The sequence below is a fragment of the Tachypleus tridentatus genome, chromosome 10 (assembly GCF_004210375.1).
Source record: "Tachypleus tridentatus isolate NWPU-2018 chromosome 10, ASM421037v1, whole genome shotgun sequence".
NCBI lineage: Eukaryota > Metazoa > Arthropoda > Merostomata > Xiphosura > Limulidae > Tachypleus > Tachypleus tridentatus.
In genome coordinates, this window is record NC_134834.1 from 122367046 (window position 1) to 122392794 (window position 25749).

General features: G+C 33.9%; 1 protein-coding gene across 2 annotated transcripts in view; it reads left to right on the forward strand.

Moving 5' to 3' along the window:
* The window catches only part of LOC143230224 (alpha-actinin-like), a 70955-nt gene that overhangs the window by 22392 nt on the left and 22814 nt on the right, over positions 1–25749 (forward strand). The window contains exons 4-13 of one of the 2 annotated variants that reach the window (XM_076463373.1): positions 7418–7504; positions 8365–8452; positions 11187–11265; positions 13810–13891; positions 15988–16073; positions 16282–16374; positions 20401–20631; positions 22974–23050; positions 23954–24083; positions 25340–25431. In XM_076463373.1, coding sequence (XP_076319488.1) covers positions 7418–7504; positions 8365–8452; positions 11187–11265; positions 13810–13891; positions 15988–16073; positions 16282–16374; positions 20401–20631; positions 22974–23050; positions 23954–24083; positions 25340–25431 — 1045 coding nt within the window. Of the gene's footprint in view, positions 1–7417; positions 7505–8364; positions 8453–11186; positions 11266–13809; positions 13892–15987; positions 16074–16281; positions 16375–20400; positions 20632–22973; positions 23051–23948; positions 24084–25339; positions 25432–25749 lie in introns of both variants that reach the window. The other variant, XM_076463374.1, reaches the window with a different exon arrangement.

The window sequence follows — 25749 nt, forward strand, 5'->3', positions numbered from 1 at the left end:
TTCCCTTCCTCTTTTCTTCTGCTTTCATGATACTTTATATCCAGCCATGTCATCACTCTGATTTCGTATGTTGGATTTGTTGGGTACCTTGCAGGACAGTTGGGACTCTCTTCTCATGTAGCACCTTCTTGTCTCATTCTGTTTGTGCACCCTTTTTCAAACATTATCGGTGGAAGTGGTGTCTTCATCATTGATGATCTAACTAATCCTTCTTACCTTTTTTTCCTTCTGCTTTCCATCTATATGTTTCTTCACATGTTTTTTTTTTACTATGATTTATCTGAACTACTGCTAGTTACCAGGTGGCTCTCTTGATTACTTTCCTGTTTTTCCATTCTGTTGGGTTTTTCTTCTGTATACATATAATGTATAATAATTGAAATGTAACTACATATTCCAAAATATTAGTCCACTAAAACACAACCAAGACAGGGAAGACTAACGGCCAGTTTTATTTTACTGGATACGTAATGTGTGCACTACGTCAGTGTAAGTTAGGTAATGTTAGGTAGGCATGACTGGAAGGTTAATGTAACAACAATATATATATATATATATATATATAAATCTATAGCATTATGAGACTTAAGCTACATAGATGAAACATTTGTATTTTCATGAAAAAAAGCATAATTTATATTTCCTAATTTTTTATGTTGGTAACAATGTTGGTCAAATGACAGACCTCACATAGAATATAGAAAATAACTTGAAATATAAAGTCTTACTGAAAACAAGTTTTAAGTGTATTTAGGAGGTCTTATAGATTATGCATACTGGTGGAAATGTCCACATCTCAACATAGTGAACTCCTGTTGCATTCAAAGGCAATTGGGGATATACCTATAGAGGTTTGAATTCATCAGGAGGAGTTATTGTTGAGAGGGATTTGAAGAACATCCCAGAGTGGGAGATTCTTGCTGGTTTCTCCACCCAAGGGGTTTCTGCAGTGAGGTGTATCTACACTCACAAAGATGGAATTACAGTGCCGACCAATGTCCTCATTCTGACGTTTACATCGCCACGTCAGCCTGCCACCATCAAGGCAGGTTATCTTAATTGTAGGATATGGCCATACATTCCAAACCCTCTCTGATGTTTGTTTCCAGTGTCATCAGTTCGGTCACTCAAAGACATCATGTCATGGTACCTTGATGTGTGCTCGTTGCAATGGCAAGGACTATGATGCCTAAGGGTGTGAAACGGACCATCATTGCATCAATTGCAATGGCTCTAACCCATCCTACTTTCGTTCTTGCCCTAAATGATTGGAAGAAAAAGAGGTGCAGTGTTTAAAAATGATTCTTAACATTACCTTTCTTGAAGCTCGAAAATTGCTGTCCATTGCCTCATCTTGGATGTATGCTGCTGCACTTCATTCCACAACTACAGTGGGAGTGCAGACAGATCTCTCTCTGCCTCCTAAAGAATCATTTTCCAAACAAATGAAAAGTGTTTTGACCTCCATGGTTAAAAAAGTTGATGAATGAATCAACTTCAACACCTATTTCTATCTGTTATATACATTCCACCAAACCCCAAATCCACATCCTTTGGTTCCAGGTACAGGCATTTCCTCAGATCCATCTTCCTCTCTCACCCCAAGATACAAAACAATCGTTCATTTAATCAGTGATGACGAGAAACCCACTTGTTGAGAAATTTATATGCAAAAACAGCTCGTTTGGGCTGAGAAAACACTTTTACATAGAAGAGCGAACAACGTTTCGACCTTCTATGTAAAAGTGTTTTCTCAGCCCAAACGAGCCGTTTTTGCATATAAATCGTTCATTTACATCCTCAGACTCTGGAATCCCCTACCAACAGCAAAGACCTGCCCAATTGACCCAGGGCAGGATCCATGGAGGTTGATAGACCTCCTTCGAATAAGGAAAGTAAGGAAAAAAGATGTGGTCGTAAACAGAAGGGTTCTTGACCCAATTTGCCTACACATAAATAAAAATGGCCACCCTGATACTATAGAACTTTCGAGGTTTACGTTATAATCTGGATGACATCAAAACACTGATTGCTTCCTACCATCATGTTTGTTTCTCCTTACAGGAAACATTCCTGAAACCTGCCAATATAGTTCCCTTTCAGCGGTTTTCTTTATACAGAAATGACAGGCTGTGTGATGGACGAGTGCATGGAGGGGTGGCACTGTTGGTTGATCAGCATGTTTCCACTCTGTCTTTGCCACTCGACACACCCTTGGATGCCATAGCCATCAGTGTTTCCTTGGATCATACCATCACTGTTTTTTCTACCTGTCACCTGGAGAGACATATAATCAATCAGACCTTGATGCTCTCATTGAACAGTTGCCATCTCCATTTTTCATCCTGGGGACTCTAATGGACATCATCCTCTATGGGGAAGTGATGATAATGATAGGAGGGGTAGCTCTCCAGAGTGTATGCTCTCTGATCACAACCTTCCATTACTGGTTCTTCTACTTATTTTCATGCACCTAGTCAGTTCTTTACTGCTATTGGTCTTTCAATTTGCTCCCCTTCATTATTCTCCCATTTTTCATGGAGGGTTCACAATGATCCTCAAGGCAGTGATCATTTTCCTATAATCTTGAGAGAAATTGGCCGTGGTTGATGCCACCCGACCCATGTACCCCAGTGGAAGCTGGATCACACAAATTGGCCCTCTTTCACTGCACTCGCACAACTCAACCCTGCCATTGTCTGTAAGCCATCAATAGATGACTGTATGGCAGCAGTAACTGACTGTATTATACAAACAGCTGCTCAATGTATTTATAAAACCTCGACACGTTTTCTGCTATATCCTTATCCATGGTGGAATCCTGCCTGCCACATGGCACGGAAGGCTCAAAAATGAGCCTGGGGTACTTCCGTAGATATTCCACACTTCGGAACTGCATCGCTTTCCAACGGGCCCGTACACATGTTAGGTGGGTAAGACGTCAAAGCCAGAAGAAATCTTGGATTAAGTTCACAACTGGCATATCTTCTACCACCAGTTCCAAAGTCATTTGGGACAAGATTCAAAAGGTCAGTGGGCAACATAACTCTGTCCCCCACTCGATCTTGCTCTCTGATGGCCAGGAAGTAACTGATACCTAGTGCATCGCCGATACTCCAGGTGAAAGCTTTTGCCAGGTATCTAGCACTTCTGCCTCTTCTTCCACCTTCTTAGCCATAAAGACTCAGGCAAAAAATCACATCTTGCCTTTTGAACTGATTGTCTCTGTGATTTATAATTGTCACTTTACACTGGTGGAATTTGCACTGGCCTTTCATCAGTCTGACAGTACATCAGTTGGACCTGATGATATACACTGAGATTTCTGCACCATCTCTCTCCTGCTTCTCTTGCTATCATTCTGGTTGTTTTCAACTGGATCTGGCAGGAAAATGTTTTTTCTGATGCCTGGTGCCAGGCTGTTGTCCTGTCTTTCTCCAAGCCTGAAAAAGATCCCAAGATTCCTTCAAAATACTGTCCAATTGTTTTTACAAGCTGTCTCTGTAAGACCTTATAGAGAATGAGTGTGGGTTCCATGACAGTTCTCCACCATGGACCACCTGATTCAACTTGAAATGTCAATCAAATGTATATGGGTTATGTGGCGATTTGCCCATTTTTATTAAAAAATTTTTAATGAACAGGAGATTCCGAGTTCATGTTGGTTTGACACATTCCTGTTCTTTTATACAGGAACTTGGAGTCCCTCAGGGCTGTGTTCTGAGTCTCACACTTTTCAGTATAAAAAATTAATGCCATCACTGAACAACTCCCTCTCACTATAGCAAACGGGCTCTATGTCGACGACTTTAACATCTCATGTCAGTTGTCGAACATGAGGTATATTGAGCAACAACTACTCAATTGTTAACTGAAATGGGCCACAGCAAACAGCTTTACCTTCTCTCTCTCTCTAAAACTGTTTACATGCACTTTTGATGCCAACGGGGTATTCACCCTGATCCTGAACTCTGTATTGGTGAAGATATGCTGCCTGTGATCTCTGAGACTGAGTTCTTGGAGCTTATCTTTGACCATAAGTTAACTTTTTACCACACATCAAGCAGCTACAGGTCAAATGAACAAGAGCACTGAACATCCTCCATTTCCTGTCTGCCACCATTTGGGGATAGGATCGATGTTCCATGCTGAAGATATATCATGCTCTTTTTCGATCGAAACTCAACTATGTATCACTAGTCTATGGCTCTGTCTGACCATCAGCCTTAAAGATGCTAGACTCTATTCATCATCAAGGACTTCGGCTCTGCACTGGGGCTTTACACACTTCCCCAGTTCAAAGCTTATATGTAGTCTCATGAACCTTATTTGCACCTATGCCATTTGCAACTGTCTTTACTGTACGCTTCGAAACTTCATTCCTTACCAAAGCATTCCACCTGGAGTTGTTTTCCTTCCTCTATGGGCCATGCTTTTTCATACCAGACGGTCTGCCATTGCTCCTTTTGGCCTTCGTATCCAGGCGCAGTTAGATGAATTGGGTCTGTCCTTGGATAACATTGCTATATCGACTGGTCAGCCCATCCCACCATGGCTTTCTACAGCCCCCAGTTATGACCTATCTTTAAGTCATCTAAAAAAAGTAGACAATCCTGATTGGAAATACTGTCTGCTATTTGCTGAACATATTTGAACCATCCTTCCATTTGTATTTATACAGATGGTTCAGGTGACTGTTTGGGCTCTGCCATGGTTTGTTGTGGTTCGGTGGTTGCATGTAGAATCCCCTCTACAGCTTCTGTGTTCACTGTTGAACTGTATCCCATTTTTCTTGCCCTGAATTACATAGAAGCTAAGCAGTACTCAAACTGCACGATTTATACTAACTCACGTAGTTCTCTACTGGCCCTGGAATCGCTTCATGTTGGTTCACACTCTGTTCTTGCCAATATTTAAAACTGACTGGCCCATTTCTCTTTAACATCTACTTCAATTCATTTTTTCTGGATACCGGGCCACATTGGTATTCACGGGAACAAGCTCACCGACACTGCAGCTAAGTCTATCTGCTCTAGCACTATAACTGCTGTGCCTGTCCCATACATGGACTATGGTCCTGTCTTCAAGGCTTGGCTCCATGTCAGCTGGCAGTTGACTTGGAGTGAGCAATGCGAAAACAAGCTTTTCCAAATAAAACCCTATATTGGACTTTGGCCGTCTTGTTCCTGTAAGGATCAGAAAGAGGAAGTTGTTCTAACTAGACTGCTCATTGGTCAGTTTTTTAACTCATCGTTTTCTTTCATCTGGAACTGATGCATCAGTGTGTAGTTTATGTAACACTCAGATCACAATAAGCCACATTTTACTTTCTTATCAACGTTATGATTCACAATGATGGCACCATTTTAAGCATGTTCTGTCTCAAGGTTTGCCCATAACGTTAGACACTGTTATTGATGATGGTGACACTGTCCACCTTGGTTGTGTTTTTAGTGTTTTAAAGGCCATTAACCTTTTTAATGCCATTTAAGTTTTTTAATATATACTTTACACCTTTTTAATGTGGCTCCCTTTTAAAAATCACAGTTCATCTAGTTCAGTTTGAAATTAGAAATTGACCTAACATTAAGTAACTCAACCAGGACTGGAAAGGCCAACTTCAGGTGACCTGTTAGTCATCCTAGCAAGTTATGATTATTACAATCACACTACAAAAAGTCCTTTACTACTTGAATTACTGTAGTTTTTCTCTTGACGCTGTAGATAAAATGTAAACATTGGTTTTATGCTATATATTTATTTTTTAACTTTGTTTTGTGTTACCTTAGTTTCCTTTTATGAATTTTACTTAATTTACTTTAACTTTTTACTGGACATTTGATGCAAACAGCTTAGCTGCTTTGTACCACAAAATGCCAAATCCACCAGCAAAATAAACTTTTCTGTTTCACTTTTTTGTAAATTTAAATACTGTCATTCAGAATGTTGGAATGAAATAGGTGTGATATGGTGTTTGTAATCAGCTTTCAATACAAGGTGGAGTTCCTCAATGCAAGAAGCATTGCTAGGAAGTGACAAGTCAGACTGTTCATTAGAGAAGCACTGTTAAGAGGCCACAAGTTAGACTGGTCAATAAAGAAGCCCTGTTAAGAAGTGACAAGAAGTGAGGCTGGTCAACGAAGAAGCCCTGTTAAGAAGTGACAACAAGCCAGGCCGGTCAACGAAGAAGCCCTGTTAAGAAGTGGCAACAAGCCAGGCCGCTCAACGAAGAAGCCCTGTTAAGAAGTGGCAACAAGCCAGGCCGCTCAACGAAGAAGCCCTGTTAAGAAGTGGCAACAAGCCAGGCCAGCTCAAGCAGAAGAAGCCCTGTTAAGAAGTGGCAACAAGCCAGGCTCTCAGAAGCCCTGTTAAGAAGTGGAAGCCTCTGAAGAAGCCCTGTTAAAGTGGCAACAAGCCAGGAAGAAGCCCTGTTCAAGCCAGGCTCAAGAAAGCCCTGTTAAGAAGTGGCAACAAGCCAGGCAGCTCAACGAAGAAGCCCTGTTAAGAAGTGGCAACAAACCAGGGGCTCCGAAGAAGCCCTGTTCAGTGGCAACAAGCCAGGCAGCTCAACGAAGAAGCCCTGTTAAGAAGTGGCAACAAGCCAGGGCTCGAAGAAGCCCAGAAGTGGCAACAAGCCAGGCGAAGAAGCCCTGTTAAGAAGTGGCAACAGGCAGCTCAGCGAAGAAGCCCTGTTAAAGTGGCCAGCCAGCTCAACGAAGAAGCCCTGTTAAGAAGTGGCAACAAGCCAGGCCGCTCAACGAAGAAGCCCTGTTAAGAAGTGGCAACAAGCCAGGCCGCTCAACGAAGAAGCCCTGTTAAGAAGTGGCAACAAGCCAGGCCGCTCAACGAAGAAGCCCTGTTAAGAAGTGGCAACAAGCCAGGCCACTCATCAAAGAAGCCCTGTTAAGAAGTGGCAACAAGCCAGGTTGGTCAACAAAGAAGCACTATTAAGAAGTGACCAGATAAATTGGTCAGCATAGTTGGCATTGGTAAGAGGTGATTAATCAGTTTGGTTTGTACAACAATTGTTTTAAGTTGTAGTCTCCATACAATTACATTTTGTGAACATGAAAAAATAAAATTAAAGTACATTTAGCAACAATGTATTTAGCAAGCACAAAAAAGTGTTCTAAAAAGTGCTATTTTCTGGTGGGACAGTGATAAGTTTATAGAATGAGTGATAAAATTTGGGGTTCAGTTTCCTGTGGTGGACACAGCAGATAGCTCAGTGGGGCTTTGCTCTAAAACAATAAACTGAAAATTGTTTAGGGTAATTGTCTAAAGAGAAAAGTAAATCCCCCAGAGTAAATTGTAATTGTTAAAATTTTCCTATACTCAGGTTTACGTTCTAACTGAAAAAAACTATTAATAAATAAAGGGACAAAAAACTTTTATTTTGTTATTTTTTATTTTCCAGAAATTGTGGATGGAAACATTAAAATGACACTAGGTCTTATCTGGACTATCATTCTTCGTTTTGCTATTCAAGATATATCAGTTGAAGGTAAGCTTGTCATATCTGTGTGAAAGGTTGAGAAAAATGATATTGTAGGATCCAGGGAATCTTAAGGTCAAAATGTGAAATATAAACATGTATATTAGTATTGACAAAGTAATAACCAGTGCTGTAAGATCCATATGTCCTAGAGTCAAGACTGTGAAATATGAAGTATTACAGTAGTATTAAAATATATAGAAATAATATTCAGTGTCTTTGTTTTAATTTATGTATTTTTATAATATTAATTGTGTAATTACATAACCAGTTAGTGGTTAATGTTTTAGTAACATTTAACATAAATATTATTTTGTTTAAAGAAAATGCTGAAAACCATACAGTGGTCACACCTGATAACTGTAGTAGATTTAACATAGTGTTTTATATACATGAACAATTAATATAATGCATATCTGTAGTTAACAGAGTTTTTAAAGGATTTTTTAATCTGTGATTTAAATATGTTTCATTGTAATATAATGAATGTGTCACATGGTTGTGTTTTAATGAATTGTAAAATCTGTTCTTCTCAAAATATAGCAACACATCTCTAAAAAAAAGATACCAAACTTGAGTTGTTTTTAGTAGTTGGCAGTTTCTTATGGTCCTTTATATGTATATATCTGAAACACGGATAACATGGAGAAGAGAAGAGCACGATTCAAAACAATAAGATTACATTCCTTTGATACATACATTTCTCTTTTACTACTGAACTGGAAATTAACATTTTGTTACATGGAATTACAATAACACAACATCATTTGTTTAATAACTGGTGTGATAGAATTAAACTGAAATTCATAGTCATAAATTATTGTAAAAATTATGTAGTGATGTGTCATTTCTTTTTCTTCATTTGCTAGAAATGACAGCAAAAGAGGGTTTACTGTTATGGTGCCAGAGAAAAACAGCTCCCTATAGAAATGTAAATGTTCAGAATTTTCACTTGAGGTATGAAAAAAAATAGTGTGGTAGAAACACTGAGATTCCTGAAGTTATGAAATGTTCTTTTTCATTAGATGACTTTGGTGCTTTAAAAAACTGAGTTTTGCATTAAAAAAATGTGGTTAAAGAGAAATATAAAGGGTAAAAGTGAAATGTTATGTACCATGTTAGCTTAACATGTTATTTGTTTAGTTATGAAGTTTCCTGAATTAGGATGCATTCACTGTTTCAGCTCATAAATTTGCTACTGAGGATAGAGATAAGTTGTTACAATTATTCTTTTTGGTGAATTTATGTGATATATCTTTTATTTTTCAAATGATTCATTATTTTGTTGTTGCCACATTGCAAGATAACTGTCGTACCTTCAGTCGAACCAATAATGTTAGAAGTATTATTGGTCAGTTATTTCAATGTCAGATCATGTATCTTTAATGAATGTAAAATGCCAAACAGCATTGTAACAAAAATTCTAATTTCTGTTGTTCTAGTAAGTATTGATAAAGCTTGTATTTTTATAGACTGTATTTTTCTACCTTCTACTCTTCTAGAATGTATTCTAACTTTTATTGTAGTGACTATCTTTCTCGTGTTTAGTATTCTACTGTGTATTTTCATAACTATAAAGTTATTAACACTGTTTTAGAGAAGAAAATATACCACCATATATTTCACATAATCTGTTTAATTTTGTAATATATAGGTCTGTTTTGAATGAAGTTGCTATCCTACAGCTAATGTTGGTTAGTAACAAGTTCTTACCTGCTATTGTTGTTGTGTATTCACTGAAAGTCATGATATCTAATAAAAATAAACTTTGTTTATAGAAAAAGAGGTTCTGCCAAAACATGACTTACAGGAATGAAATAAAAATTGGAAGCCAACTTTTTACAGTAAATATTGATTCATTTATTAGTTAGGCCACATTTTGTTTTGTTCAGCTTGAGATATGTTGGTGGGTTAAATAAAATGTGGCCTAGCTAACTAATGAATGAATATTTGTTGTGAAATTCGTATAAGTGTAATTACTAGTTTCACTATCAATTTTTATTTCATTCCTTTAAGTCACACACTTAACCTTTTTGTTTTCACAATAAAGGTGTTTTTTAATTATGGGTCATTCCATGCCAACTCACCTAGGGCTTTCCAGTTCATGTCATAGAGTTCCCTGGAATAATTCAAGCTAAAACTTCATTTTGATATATTCAGCCATGCAAAATCGTAAAATTGTACTGCATGGCTGAATACATCAAAATGAAGTTTTAGCTTCAATTTTTTCAAGGAAATCTATGACATGAACTGGAAAGCCATAGGTCAGCTGGCATGGAATGACCCTTATTCTTCTAGCATGCAATATTGTAACTTGTATTTTGGGCACTAGTTTTCTAATGTATGTTGTTTTAGCATACAGACTGTTTTGATATGTATTATTCTAACTTGTACTGTAATGGTTGGAGCATTTATTGTGTTTACTGTGTGAGTGTATACACATCAAATATAAACTGATGAAAAAGCCCTTTCAAAGTAAACATCTGGAAAGTTTGAAATGTACTAAAACTTGTAGAATTTTTCAAGTTCATATGTGTATTTAACAGCATGAAAATTTCAACCTGTCATATTGATTGAAAGAAGAATTATTAAAAATCTTAGTATTCTAGTTATGTACTATGATGCAGGTTCTCTTTGTAAATGCTACAGATTGTAAGGTGGATATTCTTATGTTAGAAGGTCACTGGCACTTCATGAATAAGATGACAGTTTGATACAGTTGCACCAGAGATTCAAGAATTTAAAAAAGTGATACTTTTCAGATATAATGTATCTAGATGGGCTGATATTTTGATTAAAACTTTTACACTTGCACCCAGGGAGCATTAGAATTGGGAACTTCATAAATTATTGAACTTTCCAAACAGCGAGAATGGTTGTCACAATGTGAGTTTAATGAGCTATGGTTTTTGTTGTTCCTCTTGGCAAGTTACCCATTATGAGACTGAAACTGCTAATTAACTGAAGCATTGTTTTGAGAATAAAGATTTACAACAATGGAAGTTATATAGGATTGTTAGAGTTAATGCTTCCTTTACTTTAGTTTTATTACACAAGCAACTGTAATTTATTGTCTAAACTTGTCAAGGAAGCTTTAATGACCTTTATCTACATATTTTAAAGTTTGTGTAAATGGTTTATTTTAATATTAAATGTCAGTTTTCATCATTGAAGATTAACATAATTCTTCTCAAATAAGCTTCAAAAGTGGATAACAAGTAAACAATGAGTGAAAAATAGATGGATAACAAATTAAAACAAATGAATAACAAGCTTATAAATGAGCAAGACCCAAAGCAGATGGGTAACAAGATAACTAGAGATAATAAGCCCTTTTACAGGTTTAAATCAACCAACAACCCTTGTACAGGTAGATAAGAAGCTTAACAATCAGATTGATTCCAATCCTAAGTCTGAACATTTTTAACAAATAACATTTGCATTATTTTCTATGTTAATTTTCAGTAGCTTAAAAGAATTGAAGTATTTGACAATATTCCAACCTCTAGCTTGACTTCTTATGTAATGAACTGTTCTGTGTGATTGTAAAATAGATCATAAGATGTTTTGTGTGTGTTTTCCTGGTGCTTGCATATTAATTGATTGTTTTGTAAAAATATTATGGGTGAAGCTGCTATTAATAGAGAAACTACTAAATATCAGATTTAACCTTTAATAATGTTTCTGATAGTTGGAAGGATGGGCTAGCTTTTTGTGCACTGATTCATCGACATAGACCAGATTTATTAGACTACAGCAAACTATGCAAAGTAAGTTTCTTTTCTATTCCATTTGTAAAATAGTTGTATATTTTGATATAGATTAAACAAACTTATTGAAGTTTGTGTTTTATTGTAAGGGTTGTCATGAAATAAATGTTTTGGAAGAATAGATGCACAGTTCAGTACCAGTGTTCTTATCACCTTAAATCCACTCTTACATCTAAATCACTGGGAGTATGATATGATTATTTAATCTAGGGTTAACATAAAATATTATTAGAATATTTTATGGTGAAGAATGAGTGTGAGCTGATGATATTTAAAGATGGTTTGAATGGATAACGAAGAAAACTTTTATTACAATTGTAACGTGTTCGCTGCCATCAATGGTGTTAGTTGTTCTTTCTCCAGTGTCATTCAAGAGGTGCCATGGAGCAGTGAAAGCATCTGAAACTTGTGCCACATGAGACTTTGAAACATAATTGTCTATGACCCACTGTGTGTCACAAGGTACATTACTAAAAATTTGTAATGATCCATCAGTGGGGCACGTGGCAGCAAATGTGTTAATACAGTGTTAACTGAATAACATTTCAAGGTTTTTATAATTATATGGTACAGTTAGTTTTTACAGACATGTGAAAGTGTGTAAGTAAAGAACAAAGAAGTCACATGAACAAAGATGAAAAACAATTTATTAAATAACAAGGTTTAAGTTTTTGTATTAGAATTTCAAAAATCCCAAATTTTCATTGTAGGTTGATTTCAACTTCTGAGCAAAAACATGTGTTTGAATTTTTTTCTCAGTATAATATTTCACTTGTAGAGAATTCAGTAACTCAAAATAGTTTTAAATAAAACAGTGTCAATTTGGCTTCTTGAAAACTACAAATGTAGTTTTATTTAATTTAGCCAATCACTGTTTTTAAGTCTGTTGTAACAGTGTGATGTTGATCCATATCTCAGCTTTAAGAAGCCTTAGGGCAGTGGTCAAAACACATAATGAATGGTCTTTTTCTGTTTTCTCCAACTATACAACAAATATGGCTTCAATTTCATCAGAAATTCATATTCAGAAAAAACATGATAAAAGCTTAACTTAGTGAGATCTTGCTAGAAGGAAGCATGTTTGTGAACAACTTCTGTTATACTTAGTCTTGATTTCTTATATTTTCAAAAATGTAAAAGTTTGCTTTATTAATTTCAAATAAGTATAATATTGCTGATAATGGGCAAAAAAACGTTTTTATGCAATAAAATAACTTAGGCTTTGCTAAATCATTTCGTTTCACTTATCAGGCAACAGTGGTTGGGTCTTGTTTACATTAAGCTTTGGCCCGGCATGGCCAGGTGGTTAAGGGCTCAACTCATAATCTGAGGGTCATGGGTTTGAATCCCTGTTGCACCAAACATGCTCACACTTTCAACCATGAGCACATTATACTCCTACTATTCATTGGAAAAAGAGTAGCCCAAGAGTTGGGTGGTGATGCCTAGCTGCCTTCTCTCTAGTCTCACACTGCTAAATTAGGGGTGGCTTGCTTTGATAGCCTTCCCGTAGCTTTGTGCAAAATTGAAAATAAATAAACATTAAGCTTTATTAGTCTAACTGCTTGGAAAAAAGCAAAAAGAAATGCTTAAATGTGTGTGTGTGTGTGTGTGTATAAATGTAAATAAAACATTTTAAATCATATTACATTTCTTAAATAAAAACCTATAATTAACAATTTCTTTTAATTTTTAAAAAAGCCAGTTTGCTTATGATTTTGGAATGGAGAAAAATTTTGTATATATTTAATGCTAACAATAGTAAACACAAACACATCCAATGTAAATAAAACGTTTTAAATCATATTACATTTCTTAAAAAAAACCTATAATTAACAATTTCTTTTAATTTTTAAAAAAGCCAGTTTGCTTATGATTTTGGAATGGAGAAAAATTTTGTATATATTTAATGCTAACAATAGTAAACAAATACATCCAATGTAAATAAAACGTTTTAAATCATATTACATTTCTTAAATAAAAACCTATAATTAACAATTTCTTTTAATTTTTAAAAAAGCCAGCTTGCTTATGATTTTAGAATGGAGAAAAATGTTGTATATATTTTATGCTAACAATATAAAACACAAACACATCCAAACAAAAATATTACTTAGTTTTATATAGTAAAAAGCTGATGATACAGAAATTTAAAAAAAAATGTAGAAATAAATAAAAATTGGTAGTTTAAATCTACAAACACATTATTTCCACAGTGAAACCTTTTTGAATTTTCAAAACTTACAAATTTATACAAATGTTGCATACAAATATATTTTATTAATAGAAACTATTTTTAGAAAGTTACTCTGAAGTATTGGACTTTTTTATCCTTTTTATTTTTTTGCAATGCAGTGAAATAGTCCATATAATCTATATAATCAATACATCTAGATGTTTGCAAGTTAATGTATGTTTCACATGCTTTTGAAACTAATATTACAAATGCTGTTAAGATATTTTTAGTTTAATTCTGTTTACTTTGTGTGATTACAGTAATTTGTTTATTTCTCAGATGTTTAGTTTAACCCATCTCATTAACAGGATAACCCTGTTGAAAATCTGAACCTTGCTTTTGACGTTGCAGAAAAACACCTGAACATTCCAAAAATGTTAGATGCAGAAGGTTTGTGTAGATTTATTATAAGTTTTGCACTGTTATTTAATAATAGTCTTTGAAGACTTGATGTCTAGAGTGTGCTTGATTGGTTATGCAAATCTTATGTGAGACTAGGTACTGTTCAGACATAATAAAAATTATTTGAAACTTTTTAACTTTGAACATTTTCTAGTTATTTAAAATGCAGTCTCTCTCTTCTGTCACCAGTATTCTATGACATATTTAATTTTGTCAGACATTTTATTGAAATATTGTCTTCTATTTCCATTTTGGTTTTCTGTTTGCGTTCTTCTAACTGTTAGCTATCACACCTTTTACTTGTACTTACTTCTAAGACAGCACCATTTGAAGTAATTTTATGTAACATGACATGAAGTTTTTATTTCGTCATCATATTAAGTAAAATAAACTGAACGTAAGAGACACAGATTTCACACAAAACTGTTCTTCAAGATGTAAATGAATTTTTTTTTATTGTTGTTTTCATCTCACTAACTATAAATAACTGAACTGAATGTAATTTTGTTGACTTAAATACAGATTTTACATCCTGTTGACAGTTTTCTTAGGCTACTGTTTCTGTAGATATACTTTGTATGTTTTAGATATAATTAGCTCTTATTATTGAGACTTTTAAAATAATATCTAAAATAAAGCCTCTTGTTCTATTGTATCTTTCAAACCTTTCTGTGTATTATTTGTGATGAAGTTAATACAAGTATATATTAAACATTCTTTCTGTTTGTTCCATACAACTTGCAATTGGTATTATTATTCCTATTTAAATCACAAACACAATTATCTTTTGTGGAAGTTTTGAGTAATTACTGTAAATGAATGTAAGTGATCTAGGTAAGTAGCTTTTTTGACTGTTTCATATTCTAGCAGTACGAAAATGGAGACTAAAACAGGTTTTATTTTTTCTTCAGAGTTAGTGGGTGCCAACACCCACAGCTGATGAAAGTCAAACAGCCATGCTTCAACAGGTAACAAAAACAATGCATGGTGAAGAAGAGACACTAGCAAGTGCTAAAATGCCTCCATTAGAAATGAGAGCAAATAATGTGTCTGTTTGGAAAGATTTAGTGATATAAGGTGTACTGCAACTGACTGTAGCCATTATAAGAATTCATATTTTGACGAGTGTTTTCACCTTGATGTTTTTGTTTGTTCCATTCATTACTTTAACATAAGAAGTAACAAGTAGTCATCTCTGTCTAATAGTGCATGAAACAATGAAATAACAGTTTAGTTTATTTAAAGTAACATTAATAGTTATTGTTAGCTCAACTTTGTGTAATAAAACAGTACATGTACGAAACCTGAATGGTTGAAAATAGATTGTCATTACTGTATTTAGCTTTACAATTTAAAATATGCAAGAAATATTTGTTGAGACAAAAATTCGTTTATTATTGGCCTCATTAACAAATGTATTTCATGTACATTACTGGTAACATGCTAAACTGTGTTATCACTTCACTGTAGAGGTATACTGCTAGATGTTTTTGTAATGTTATTGTGAAGCTACAGTAATGGATATCATGCACGTCTACACAATAGCTAAGTTCTTGGTTTTGCTTTTTGTTTTTCGATTAATCATGAAGGTTTTTCAAAATTAAGCCTAATACACATTTTTACAATAGTGTTTAAATCATTAACATTTTCTTAAGGGTGGAAATGCTAGAAATGTTATTGGAAAAGCAGAGATGTTAAACTGTATTATAATTGAAAACAGTGTGTGACTTTCATAATGAAAAACATTAGTTCAAAGGTTTTGACTCAACAGAAATACTGAATTTTCAAGCTGTGGAATGATTAACCCAAAATAATGTTAATAATTATAATCTAAAGATGGAAAATATATCTGCTGTTACCTGTTTGGCTTTTTAGAAAAACATATCTCATTCTAATATGAAAATAATCAAGTGGGCTCTGTCTTTCAATATATTAAACTTTTTTTAATGTTTGTGATATATTTACAATTAATGATGTTATTTTCATCCATATTGATAAGTCTATTCATCACTTATTTCCCTAATTATCTCATTCAATTTGATTACTAATAGTTGAATTTTTTAATTTTTATTTTTCCGTCTCAGATCTAAACACCACTGCTATGCCGGATGAAAGAACAGTCATGACTTATGTTTCTTCGTATTATCATACCTTCTCTGGAGCTCAGCAAGTAAGTTAAACTATTCATAATTGTAGACATTTGTTAAGTTTTGTTTGATAGAATGTATGAAAACAACGAATGAGAAACATCATGGTGGTCAGTGTGGCTTTACGACTAATTGTGTGTGAAGTGAAATGATCCACATGTTATTTGTGTTAACAAGGTTGTCGTACTTATTCTACTTTTATAGAAGCTTATACACCTTATTATATTTCAGGCAGAGACTGCATCGAACCGTATCTGTAAAGTGTTGAAAGTTAACCAAGAAAACGAGAGGTTAATGGACGAGTACGAGAGATTAGTCAGTGATGTAAGTGCTGAATAAGTTAGTGTGAACACATTTTGGAAATGTTCAAAACAACAAAACTTGTTTCCAATATGGTATGTTACCTCTTGTAAATAACTTTCCTCAATTTGTACTGCTCTCTGTAGGTAGAAATTTTTGTTTACCATTAGTTTTTATGTTTCTGTCTGTTTTTACTTGGTGTAGTTGTATTGTAGTATTCAAGTAAACATACAGCAATCCTCCACCTATAAGAGTGCAACATGCCTTCTAAGTGCAGGTGACTCCCTTTCTGCAGTAGAACCCAATCTTCACTTCTCAGTTTGACATGACAATGATCAGATGTCTTGCTTGCTACTTGTTTAATTTGAGATTCGGTTGCCTTTTGGTTTTGTGATTTTTTTCTTCATTTTCTCTCTTCGAAAACTTTTGCTTGCCATTGTTTTTTATCATCTGACTTTTGATTTGTTGTAAACATGTTAAAAGAGCCAAGTATTCATATTTAAACAAGCATTTACAAAAATGAAAGATGTGGGACAGGGCCACCTTGTTTGATTTGCTACATGTAATAATGTCTCAAAGTAGAAAAGATTGGAAGTTCTCATTTTGTATTCAAGCATATCTGTATCAGTAACTTGCAATTCTATTTTGTAAGAAACTGTAGATTTTGTATTTGGATAGCACACATCTACTTTAAACCAAAGCTGCATTACATCTACTTTAAACCAAAGCTGCATTTAATGTACCATGTGACACACAAAAATCACTGTTTTGGAAATTTGTTTCAATATTTTTAGTTTTAAATTGAACCAATGTATAACATTTCAGTTAACCGATGTATAACATTTCAGTTAACCAATGTATAACATTTCAGTTAACCAATGTATAACATTTCAGTTAACCAATGTATAACATTTGAATTATAATCTATAAATTTGGTACCAAACTTATAAACATATATTTATAAAATAGTAGTTGAATAAAATTTTGAATGTCACTGTAAGAATGGAATGACATGCTCTCAGACCTAAACTGTAGGAAAAACAATTGGTGACGAGGTTAACATGAATTCAGTTTCAAATAACCACAACTGATGAACAATAATGGCTTCGGGTTTGATGTTATTGGTTGAGAAAGTTTCGACCCTTGTCTGCCCGTAGATGGCTTTGTTCATGTGGCCATTGGGTATCTTGAACATCAACCATTTCTTCTCCTCTCAGGGAAACCAAAACAGTCTTGTTCACAAAATTTGGTAGACTTTTAGTAAAGATTACGAGTATTTTTACACAAAAAATTATATTTTTTAATGAAATAACTGAAGATTTGTTTGTTTCATTACTAGCCTGAGTGTAAAGTGATTTCATGTTATGATTAAAAAATTATTCTTTTTTCCCCAAATCTCTGATATTATTTGCATAATCTCTAAAACCTCCTAAATACACAATAAAACTGCATTTTTTTATTTTCTATACTCTATGTGTGATCTGTTACTTAACAAATCTTGTAATCATTATAGCAAAATTAGGAAATAAATTTTCTTTTTTTTTTGTGGTAAAGTGACTATATTATAACATGAATATTCATCTGCAAGTTTAGTATGTTTCTTTTTCTTATATATTTTCCTCTAATGGGGACCTCCTTACACTTCCTTTGGAATCTTGCTCTGTGGTGCAACATTTTGCCATAATTTTGTTACATTATATCCAGTGTCTGGCAGTTTCCTTCTTGGCCTTTTATTGTCTATCTCTTATTGCCATCCTTTACTGATCAGTTCATCTGTGAGTGGGTATGTGTGTCTTCCTTATGTATATATTTTCCTCTTACAGGGACCTCTTTACACTTCCTTTGGAATATTGTTCTGTGGTGTTCAGATATATTTATTCTTAAATCCACATTTTGTGATTATTGTAGGTTCATCCTTGTAGTCTCTTGCTTCATAAATATGTTCATTCCAAACATTCCACATGAGTGAAGCAGATTGCTGTCCATTCTTGTCATTCCCTTGATTTTATAAATTAGGTATGGTATACTTTTAAAAATAAGGTTTCACAGTCATCCTCTATGATTCTGCCAGTGCTATGTTCCTCTGGGCTCTCACAGTGTGTCCTTTTGACTGCAAATCTGACATACAATTCCAGATGTTATATGGTGTGGACTGGATTTTTTTTTATCACATTCCAGTATGCAGTTTACCTCTTTGATTGGGAACTCTCCTTCCTACCTCCACCTGGATGCTGGTTCTGGGGTTACTGATGCTGGTTGAAGCCAGACCAGTCAACACAAGTTGAGGAACCTTCCTCCTGTTGAGGACTGGGCAATAAATCCTCAATGCTGTTAGTTTTGGACTGGAGTTGTACTTCCATGGTGTATTCCTATCTTCCTACTGTTGTTAAGATGTTAGTTCCTGAGGAATATGTGTGTTGGCCAGGTTGCATATGCAACAGGATGACTTGAATTCTTGGTATGGATATGAATAGTAGAGGACACACCTTCTACTGTAGGCTGATTGCTCCAGTCTCGGTACTGCTGTTGTTTATGGTCTGATGTACCATACCCACTTTACATCAAAGGCACTTTTAATTCTTTGAACATGATCTTTTTCTGCCAATTTTGCAACACTTTGATTCATCAAGAGCAAAGAGTATACCTGGTTCAGCTGTTGTGCAGTCTTCTACATTGAGATGGCACATTCCTTGGATGCTCTTCAGGTTATTTCTGAAGGAGCTTTTATGGGTAACTTTTGCATCAGTCAGTGTTGGATTGTAGCTAGTTCTTGAGTGGAGATATCATAACTTAATATTTTTCTTCACTGAAAATATATTTCTGATAAATGCTCACGTATAGTCACAATTCCCACCCATCCTTCCTAAATTCGGTTTGTTTTTATATACCTAACCTCAAACTGAAGATTGGGTTTTACTGCATAAAATTACACTCCTGTTGCTGGAGGATTGTCAGATAATTACTTGCATGTTACAATGCAGCTATACCACATGGAAGTAGGTGGGAACATAAAAACTAGTTGCAAATGAAAATTTTTTAATATAGAGGACAGTAAAATTGAGGAGAGTTATTTTGTGAGTAGAAATAAGTATGTGTCAGAAATATATTTTCAGTGGATGAAAATATTAACATCAGTATTTCACTGTGAAATATACATTCTTACATTAAAGATCAAAAAACTTGGAAAGGATTTTAAACCCCAAAACTGGCGACTCATAGCTATTTCACTGTGAACTATACGTGGATAAGTTAATTAAAGATAACAAAATTTTGAAGTTATTTTAAACCATGAATAATAAATCCCCATACATTTTAGAGTAAGAAGTTTGTATCATCACAATAAATGTTTATAAAAGCTACAAGCTACATTCTTTAATTTTACAACATGTAGATACTGTGTAAGGAAAATTTGTGTTCGTTTTTTTCTCATAAAATTAACTGCTAGACATTCTGTATTATCATGTAGAAATTTTGAGTCCATTTAGTTGCAATACTTGTATCTTTATAATTGTATGAGAAACCTTAAAACTTTTTTTTATGGTGTAAAAGTATTATATTGAAATATGTAGCCTTATCCCTTATAAGTCATAGGGAACATTACTTTGGTCAGTTTAATATCACAGAAGAGTACATTTTAATAAATATTTACGACATTTCTTGTCGTAACATTTAAAACATTTCTTGTGGTTATAATACATTGCTCTATGTGGATCCTTGCAATTATTCTGATGTCAAACATTAAATCATTTCAATATTTAAGAACTAGGAAATTAAAATGATTGACATGTCAAATTGTACCCTCTGCTTAAATTTTATAGTTCATGGCAATATGTATCATATTATTACAACAATATCAGAATTCTTACATTTCAGTCTTTCATTAATTTCAACATTTCTTCTAAAAATTTTATTTTGGTGATGAGTCATTTGTAGATTATTTTAGAATTCTTTAGCCATTAGTTGAACATTGGGAACACTTTAATTGCAGAAAAAAGGTATAGTTGTAAGCATCTCGCTCAGAAAAGTTTTTATTTTGTTTTTTTTTCTCAGTTACTAGAATGGATTAAAAAAACGACTCCTTGGCTCGAAAACAGAACAACGGACAACACATTAAGTGGTGTTCAAGAGAATCTTGAAGAGTTTCGAAAGTACAGGAGGGTAGTAAAGCCTCCTAGAGTGGAACAGAAAGCCAAACTAGAGACAAACTTCAACACACTTCAAACTAAACTGAGACTAAGTAACCGACCAGCATATCTTCCAAGTGAGGGCAAGATGGTGTCTGTAAGTAGAAATCTTTTTGTCTTTGTGTTTATTGTCACACTTACTTCATTCTCTCAGGTAAAGTTAAGACCAAAATTACCCTGTAATATTTGCAACAAAGACATGAATGATTCCAATATTAGTGACCTAAACTTATAACATGGATGTGAAGGATACTGGTATAGTAACCCAAAATTGTAACATGGATGTGAAGGATACTGGTATAGTGGCCAATACTTGTAACGTGGATGTGAAGGATACTGGTATAGTGGCCTATACTTGTAACGTGGATGTGAAGGATACTGGCATTAGCGGCCTATACTTGTAACGTGGGCGTGAAGGATACTGGCATTAGCGGCCTATACTTGTAACGTGGGCGTGAAGGATACTGGCATTAGCGGCCTATACTTGTAACGTGGGCGTGAAGGATACTGGCATTAGCGGCCTATACTTGTAACGTGGGCGTGAAGGATACTGGCATTAGCGGCCTATACTTGTAACGTGGGCGTGAAGGATACTGGCATTAGTGGCCTATACTTGTAACGTGGGCGTGAAGGATACTGGCATTAGTGGCCTATACTTGTGATCAATACAGAGTATACTAGTGTTAGTAATTTGTACTTTTATCATTAATATAGAGAGTATTGGTGTTAGTAATTTGTACTTTTATCATTAATATAGAGAGTATTGGTGTTAGTAATCTAAAATCCAATAACATGTTTTTTTGTACTTGCATTCACTTTGAATGAGATCATGTTTTAGATTTTAGAGCAGTGTTTCTCTTGGATGTGTTGGAACTCAGTGTGACAAATGTGTTGGAACTCAGTGTGACAAATGTGTTGGAATTCAGTGTGTAGTGTGACAAAATATTTCAGTGTACATAAGAATAAAAATTTCAGTGCAGATTGGTGAATTGGTGAATCAAACCAACAGGTTTGATTTGAAAGCTATATTGTACTTTACAGTAGGTTTGAATTGAAAGCTATATTGTACTTTACAGTAGGTTTGAATTGAAAGCTATATTGTACTTTACAGTAGGTTTGAATTGAAAGCTATATTGTACTTTACAGTAGGTTTGAATTGAAAGCTATATTGTACTTTACAGTAGGTTTGAATTGAAAGCTATGTTGTACTTTACAGTAGGTTTGAATTGAAAGCTATGTTGTACTTTACAGTAGGTTTGAATTGAAAGCTATGTTGTACTTTACAGTAGGTTTGAACTGAAAGCTGTATTGTGCTTTACAGCAGGTTTGAACTGAAAGCTGTATTGTGCTTTACAGCAGGTTTGAACTGAAAGCTATGTTGTACTTTACAGCAGGTTTGAACTGAAAGCTATGTTGTACTTTACAGCAGGTTTGAACTGAAAGCTGTTGTACCCTACAGTAGGTTTGAACTGAAAGCTGTTGTGCTTTACAGTAGGTTTGAATTGAAAGCTATGTTGTACTTTACAGTAGGTTTGAATTGAAAGCTATGTTGTACTTTACAGTAGGTTTGAATTGAAAGCTATGTTGTACTTTACAGTAGGTTTGAATTGAAAGCTGTATTGTGCTTTACAGTAGGTTTGAATTGAAAGCTATGTTGTACTTTACAGTAGGTTTGAATTGAAAGCTATGTTGTACTTTACAGTAGGTTTGAATTGAAAGCTATGTTGTACTTTACAGTAGGTTTGAATTGAAAGCTGTATTGTACTTTACAGTAGGTTTCCAGTATAATACCAGTCATAGTTTTGTATTATTTTTTAAAACAAACAAGTGTGAAGTTGATACTGTCAGATGCGTGCAGGAGCCATGTCCCAATTCTCAGTTGCTAGTGACAACTCTGGTTTCAGAGCTGTCTTAGTACGGGAGTGAAAGTGGTACAGAAACACTGATAAAGATGGATCCTTTTGCCAAATTTTCCTAAAATAAGTTTTCTGTATCAAATGGTATTTTTGATGTAACCTTGTTCAAGGAACCTGTCCTCACAAGAGGAAATAGATTGAGCACATTGGAGTTGCACTGTCTGGGAGTACTTAGCCAAGAAATTCATGCATTACTGTATTGCTACAGGCTTAATAACATTTAGAATGAGGTAGATGTTGACTAGTGGCATATTATATATAGTTTGTGTAGAAGTTAATTTCCTATTAATATTTCTGTCTTTAAACAGTTCAATACTATGTTTCAAAGCAAGTGATTGGGAGGAAAAGTTAACTTAAAGGCTTGAAAACTTAGTGAAGTTTAATCATAAATTGGTTTGCTGGTTAGCTTGAGATTCTAAAATATTATTAGATATTTTCATGGTTTATTTTTCCTTGTTGTGTTTAGATGAAATCGAAATTGTATCCAACTGACAAATTTTCTAAGATACATACTTTTACTTAGGACATCGCCAGTGCATGGAAAACACTGGAAACAGCTGAGAAAGGGTTTGAGGAATGGCTTTTGTCTGAGATGCTGAGGTAACTGTAATTAATCATGTACATAAAGTTATCAGTTACATAAAACATGTGATGGAAAGAAATTGTTTAATTACATATGATTAATTGTATATGTTTTTATTTTTTTCCACATAAAAGTACTCATAAATATTCTTAGACATTTTGGTGTATTTTCATTCCCACAAAACAGCTGAGAAGGACAGTTCAGAGACAGCTTGAATGGATAATGAAGAAAACTATTATAAGTGTATAAGCTGTCTCCAAATTTTTATTTTTTTTAAAAGTATTTCTTCATTACGTGTGCAGCTGTTTTATTATTAAATAGAGGTGCTGTATTATTATTAAATGGAGGTGTCCATGAGCTTGTGGGAAATCTGATCACAAAAAAACAGCAGCAGGGTGTTTCATGAGAAATCACACTGTCAGTCATTTACATGAGTAGGACTAATGTGAAAAGTAATAATAGGATTTCATGGAATTAGTTTTCTTTAGTTAGATATGATACTGAATGTTAATCTTTTAGTTCTTCAAAATGTTTAAGTAGAAATAATTAGTACCAAAAATATTCTAAGGATTTTCAAATATTATATTAAAGACAAAATAAAAAAAAAAACGTTGTAATTCATATCTACAGTATACGTGGATGTGAAACGTGTGTTGTGCCATACGATCTAGAGAGCTAAGCCTAGTAGTGCTTTGGTGTAGGTCACGTTTTGACAATTCAAGCTATACCATAAACAATTAAGATTGATTAAATCTTAAGGTGGCATTGTAGTTTTGTTTTTAATACAAGTTCTGACAGATTCAAATTATAATCATCAAAAACTTTATTTTAAGTTAGTAAAACAGTGTGATATGCTGAATGAGTTAGATATTTGGTTTTGTTGACATATAACAGTGCGACTTGCATTATTTATACTTCAGGCTGCAACGACTAGATCATCTTGCCCAAAAATTTCAACACAAGGCTGACAACCATGAAGAGTGGACACAAGGAAAGGAGGAAAGGCTAGAAAGTCAAGATTTTCGAAACTGTCGACTGAATGAAGTTAAAGTAAGTGAAGTTTGGAAACTAAATTTATTTAAATCAAGTGACAGGTTTTTGATAGTAAATATACTAGGTAGAAAGTAAGGTCTTGTGAGAAGAAGGTATCTTTTACTGATAGTAATATACTGTCATGGAAGTAAAACTTCAATGTTACTTTCACAGAAGTAACACTAGGTTTTACTGTTGACTGTCTATTGTTATTGAAGTGTTACTTCTGTGACAGAACACTAGGTTTTACTGTTGACTGTCTATTGTTATTGAAGTGTTACTTCTGTGACAGAACACTAGGTTTTACTGTTGACTGTCTATTGTTATTGAAGTGTTACTTCTGTGACAGAACACTGGCTTTTACTAATTGCTATGAAAACTTGTTTCCATGAATAGTTGGTACTTTTTACAATAGTAAATTATGAGTTCAATCTGTTCCTTTGTTGAAATAGTGCTCTCTCTCTCTCTCTCTCTCTCTTTCTATCTTCTGGGAAGTCAAAGTTAAAAGTAAAGAAAGAGTACAAGTTATAAAAGTAAACTATGTAATTTAACTTGGAGTGATTTATTTTGAAAGTGAACAAATAATTGTAAACATTAGAAATAAATAACAACCCAATATTTTAAAGACTTTACTTACACAAACAACCTATGAAATCTTTACAAACTCAAGTTACAGAAACATTGAAAATGTACGTGAAGTTAAAATCTATTTCTTCACTTTATAATATAATGATTTGAGTGAATTCTGTCATATCATTCTTACTTATATTTATCTTAATGTTATTATTACATTATTAGTACAAAACAGTGTTTCAACCTTCTTATATTTATCTTAATATTATTATTATTGTAAAGTACAAAACAGTGTTTCAACCTTCTTATATTTATCTTAATATTATTATTATTGTAAAGTACAAAACAGTGTTTCAACCTACTTATATTTATCTTAATATTATTATTATTGTAAAGTACAAAACAGTGTTTTAACCTACTTATATTTATCTTAATATTATTATTATTGTAAAGTACAAAACAGTGTTTTAACCTACTTAAGTCATCTTTTGAGTAACAATCTCGTACCTGTTTGCACTCGTTCCTAAGACATGTGCCTTAAACTGAAGATGACATGAAAGAAGTTGAAATGTTGTTTCATACCTTCTTTTAATTAAGGTTTTAATACCCATACCAGCTACCTGTAAAGTAAAATAATTGGTTATCTGTTGATTATAGCTCTAAACAAATAATTGTACTGGGTGTGAATTCTGTTACTGTAGGCTTTGAAGAAGAAACATGAAGCCTTTGAAAGTGATCTTGCTGCTCACCAAGATAGAGTGGAACAAATAGCAGCCATCGCTCAGGAGCTGAAGTGAGTCTTTATTTCCAAGCTCAGAAATCACGTTTTGTTATCTATGAATTAAACACTGTCTAAAAGAGTGAAAAGAAACTGTCTATAATTTGTGTGTGTACTGTAATATGATGTGATGTTATGTGTTTTGAAAACTATAAGTATATTTCTAAATGAAATTGTGTAACAAATGATGAACTAAATGCATGTCAATGTGCAGTGGAGTAAGTACTTTTTTTTTTTTAGATACCTAAATTAATGGTATGATGAATAGGAGCTGTTAGAAATGTTATGCACCTAACGTGGTTGCACTGAAAATATTTATTTGATTACATTTCA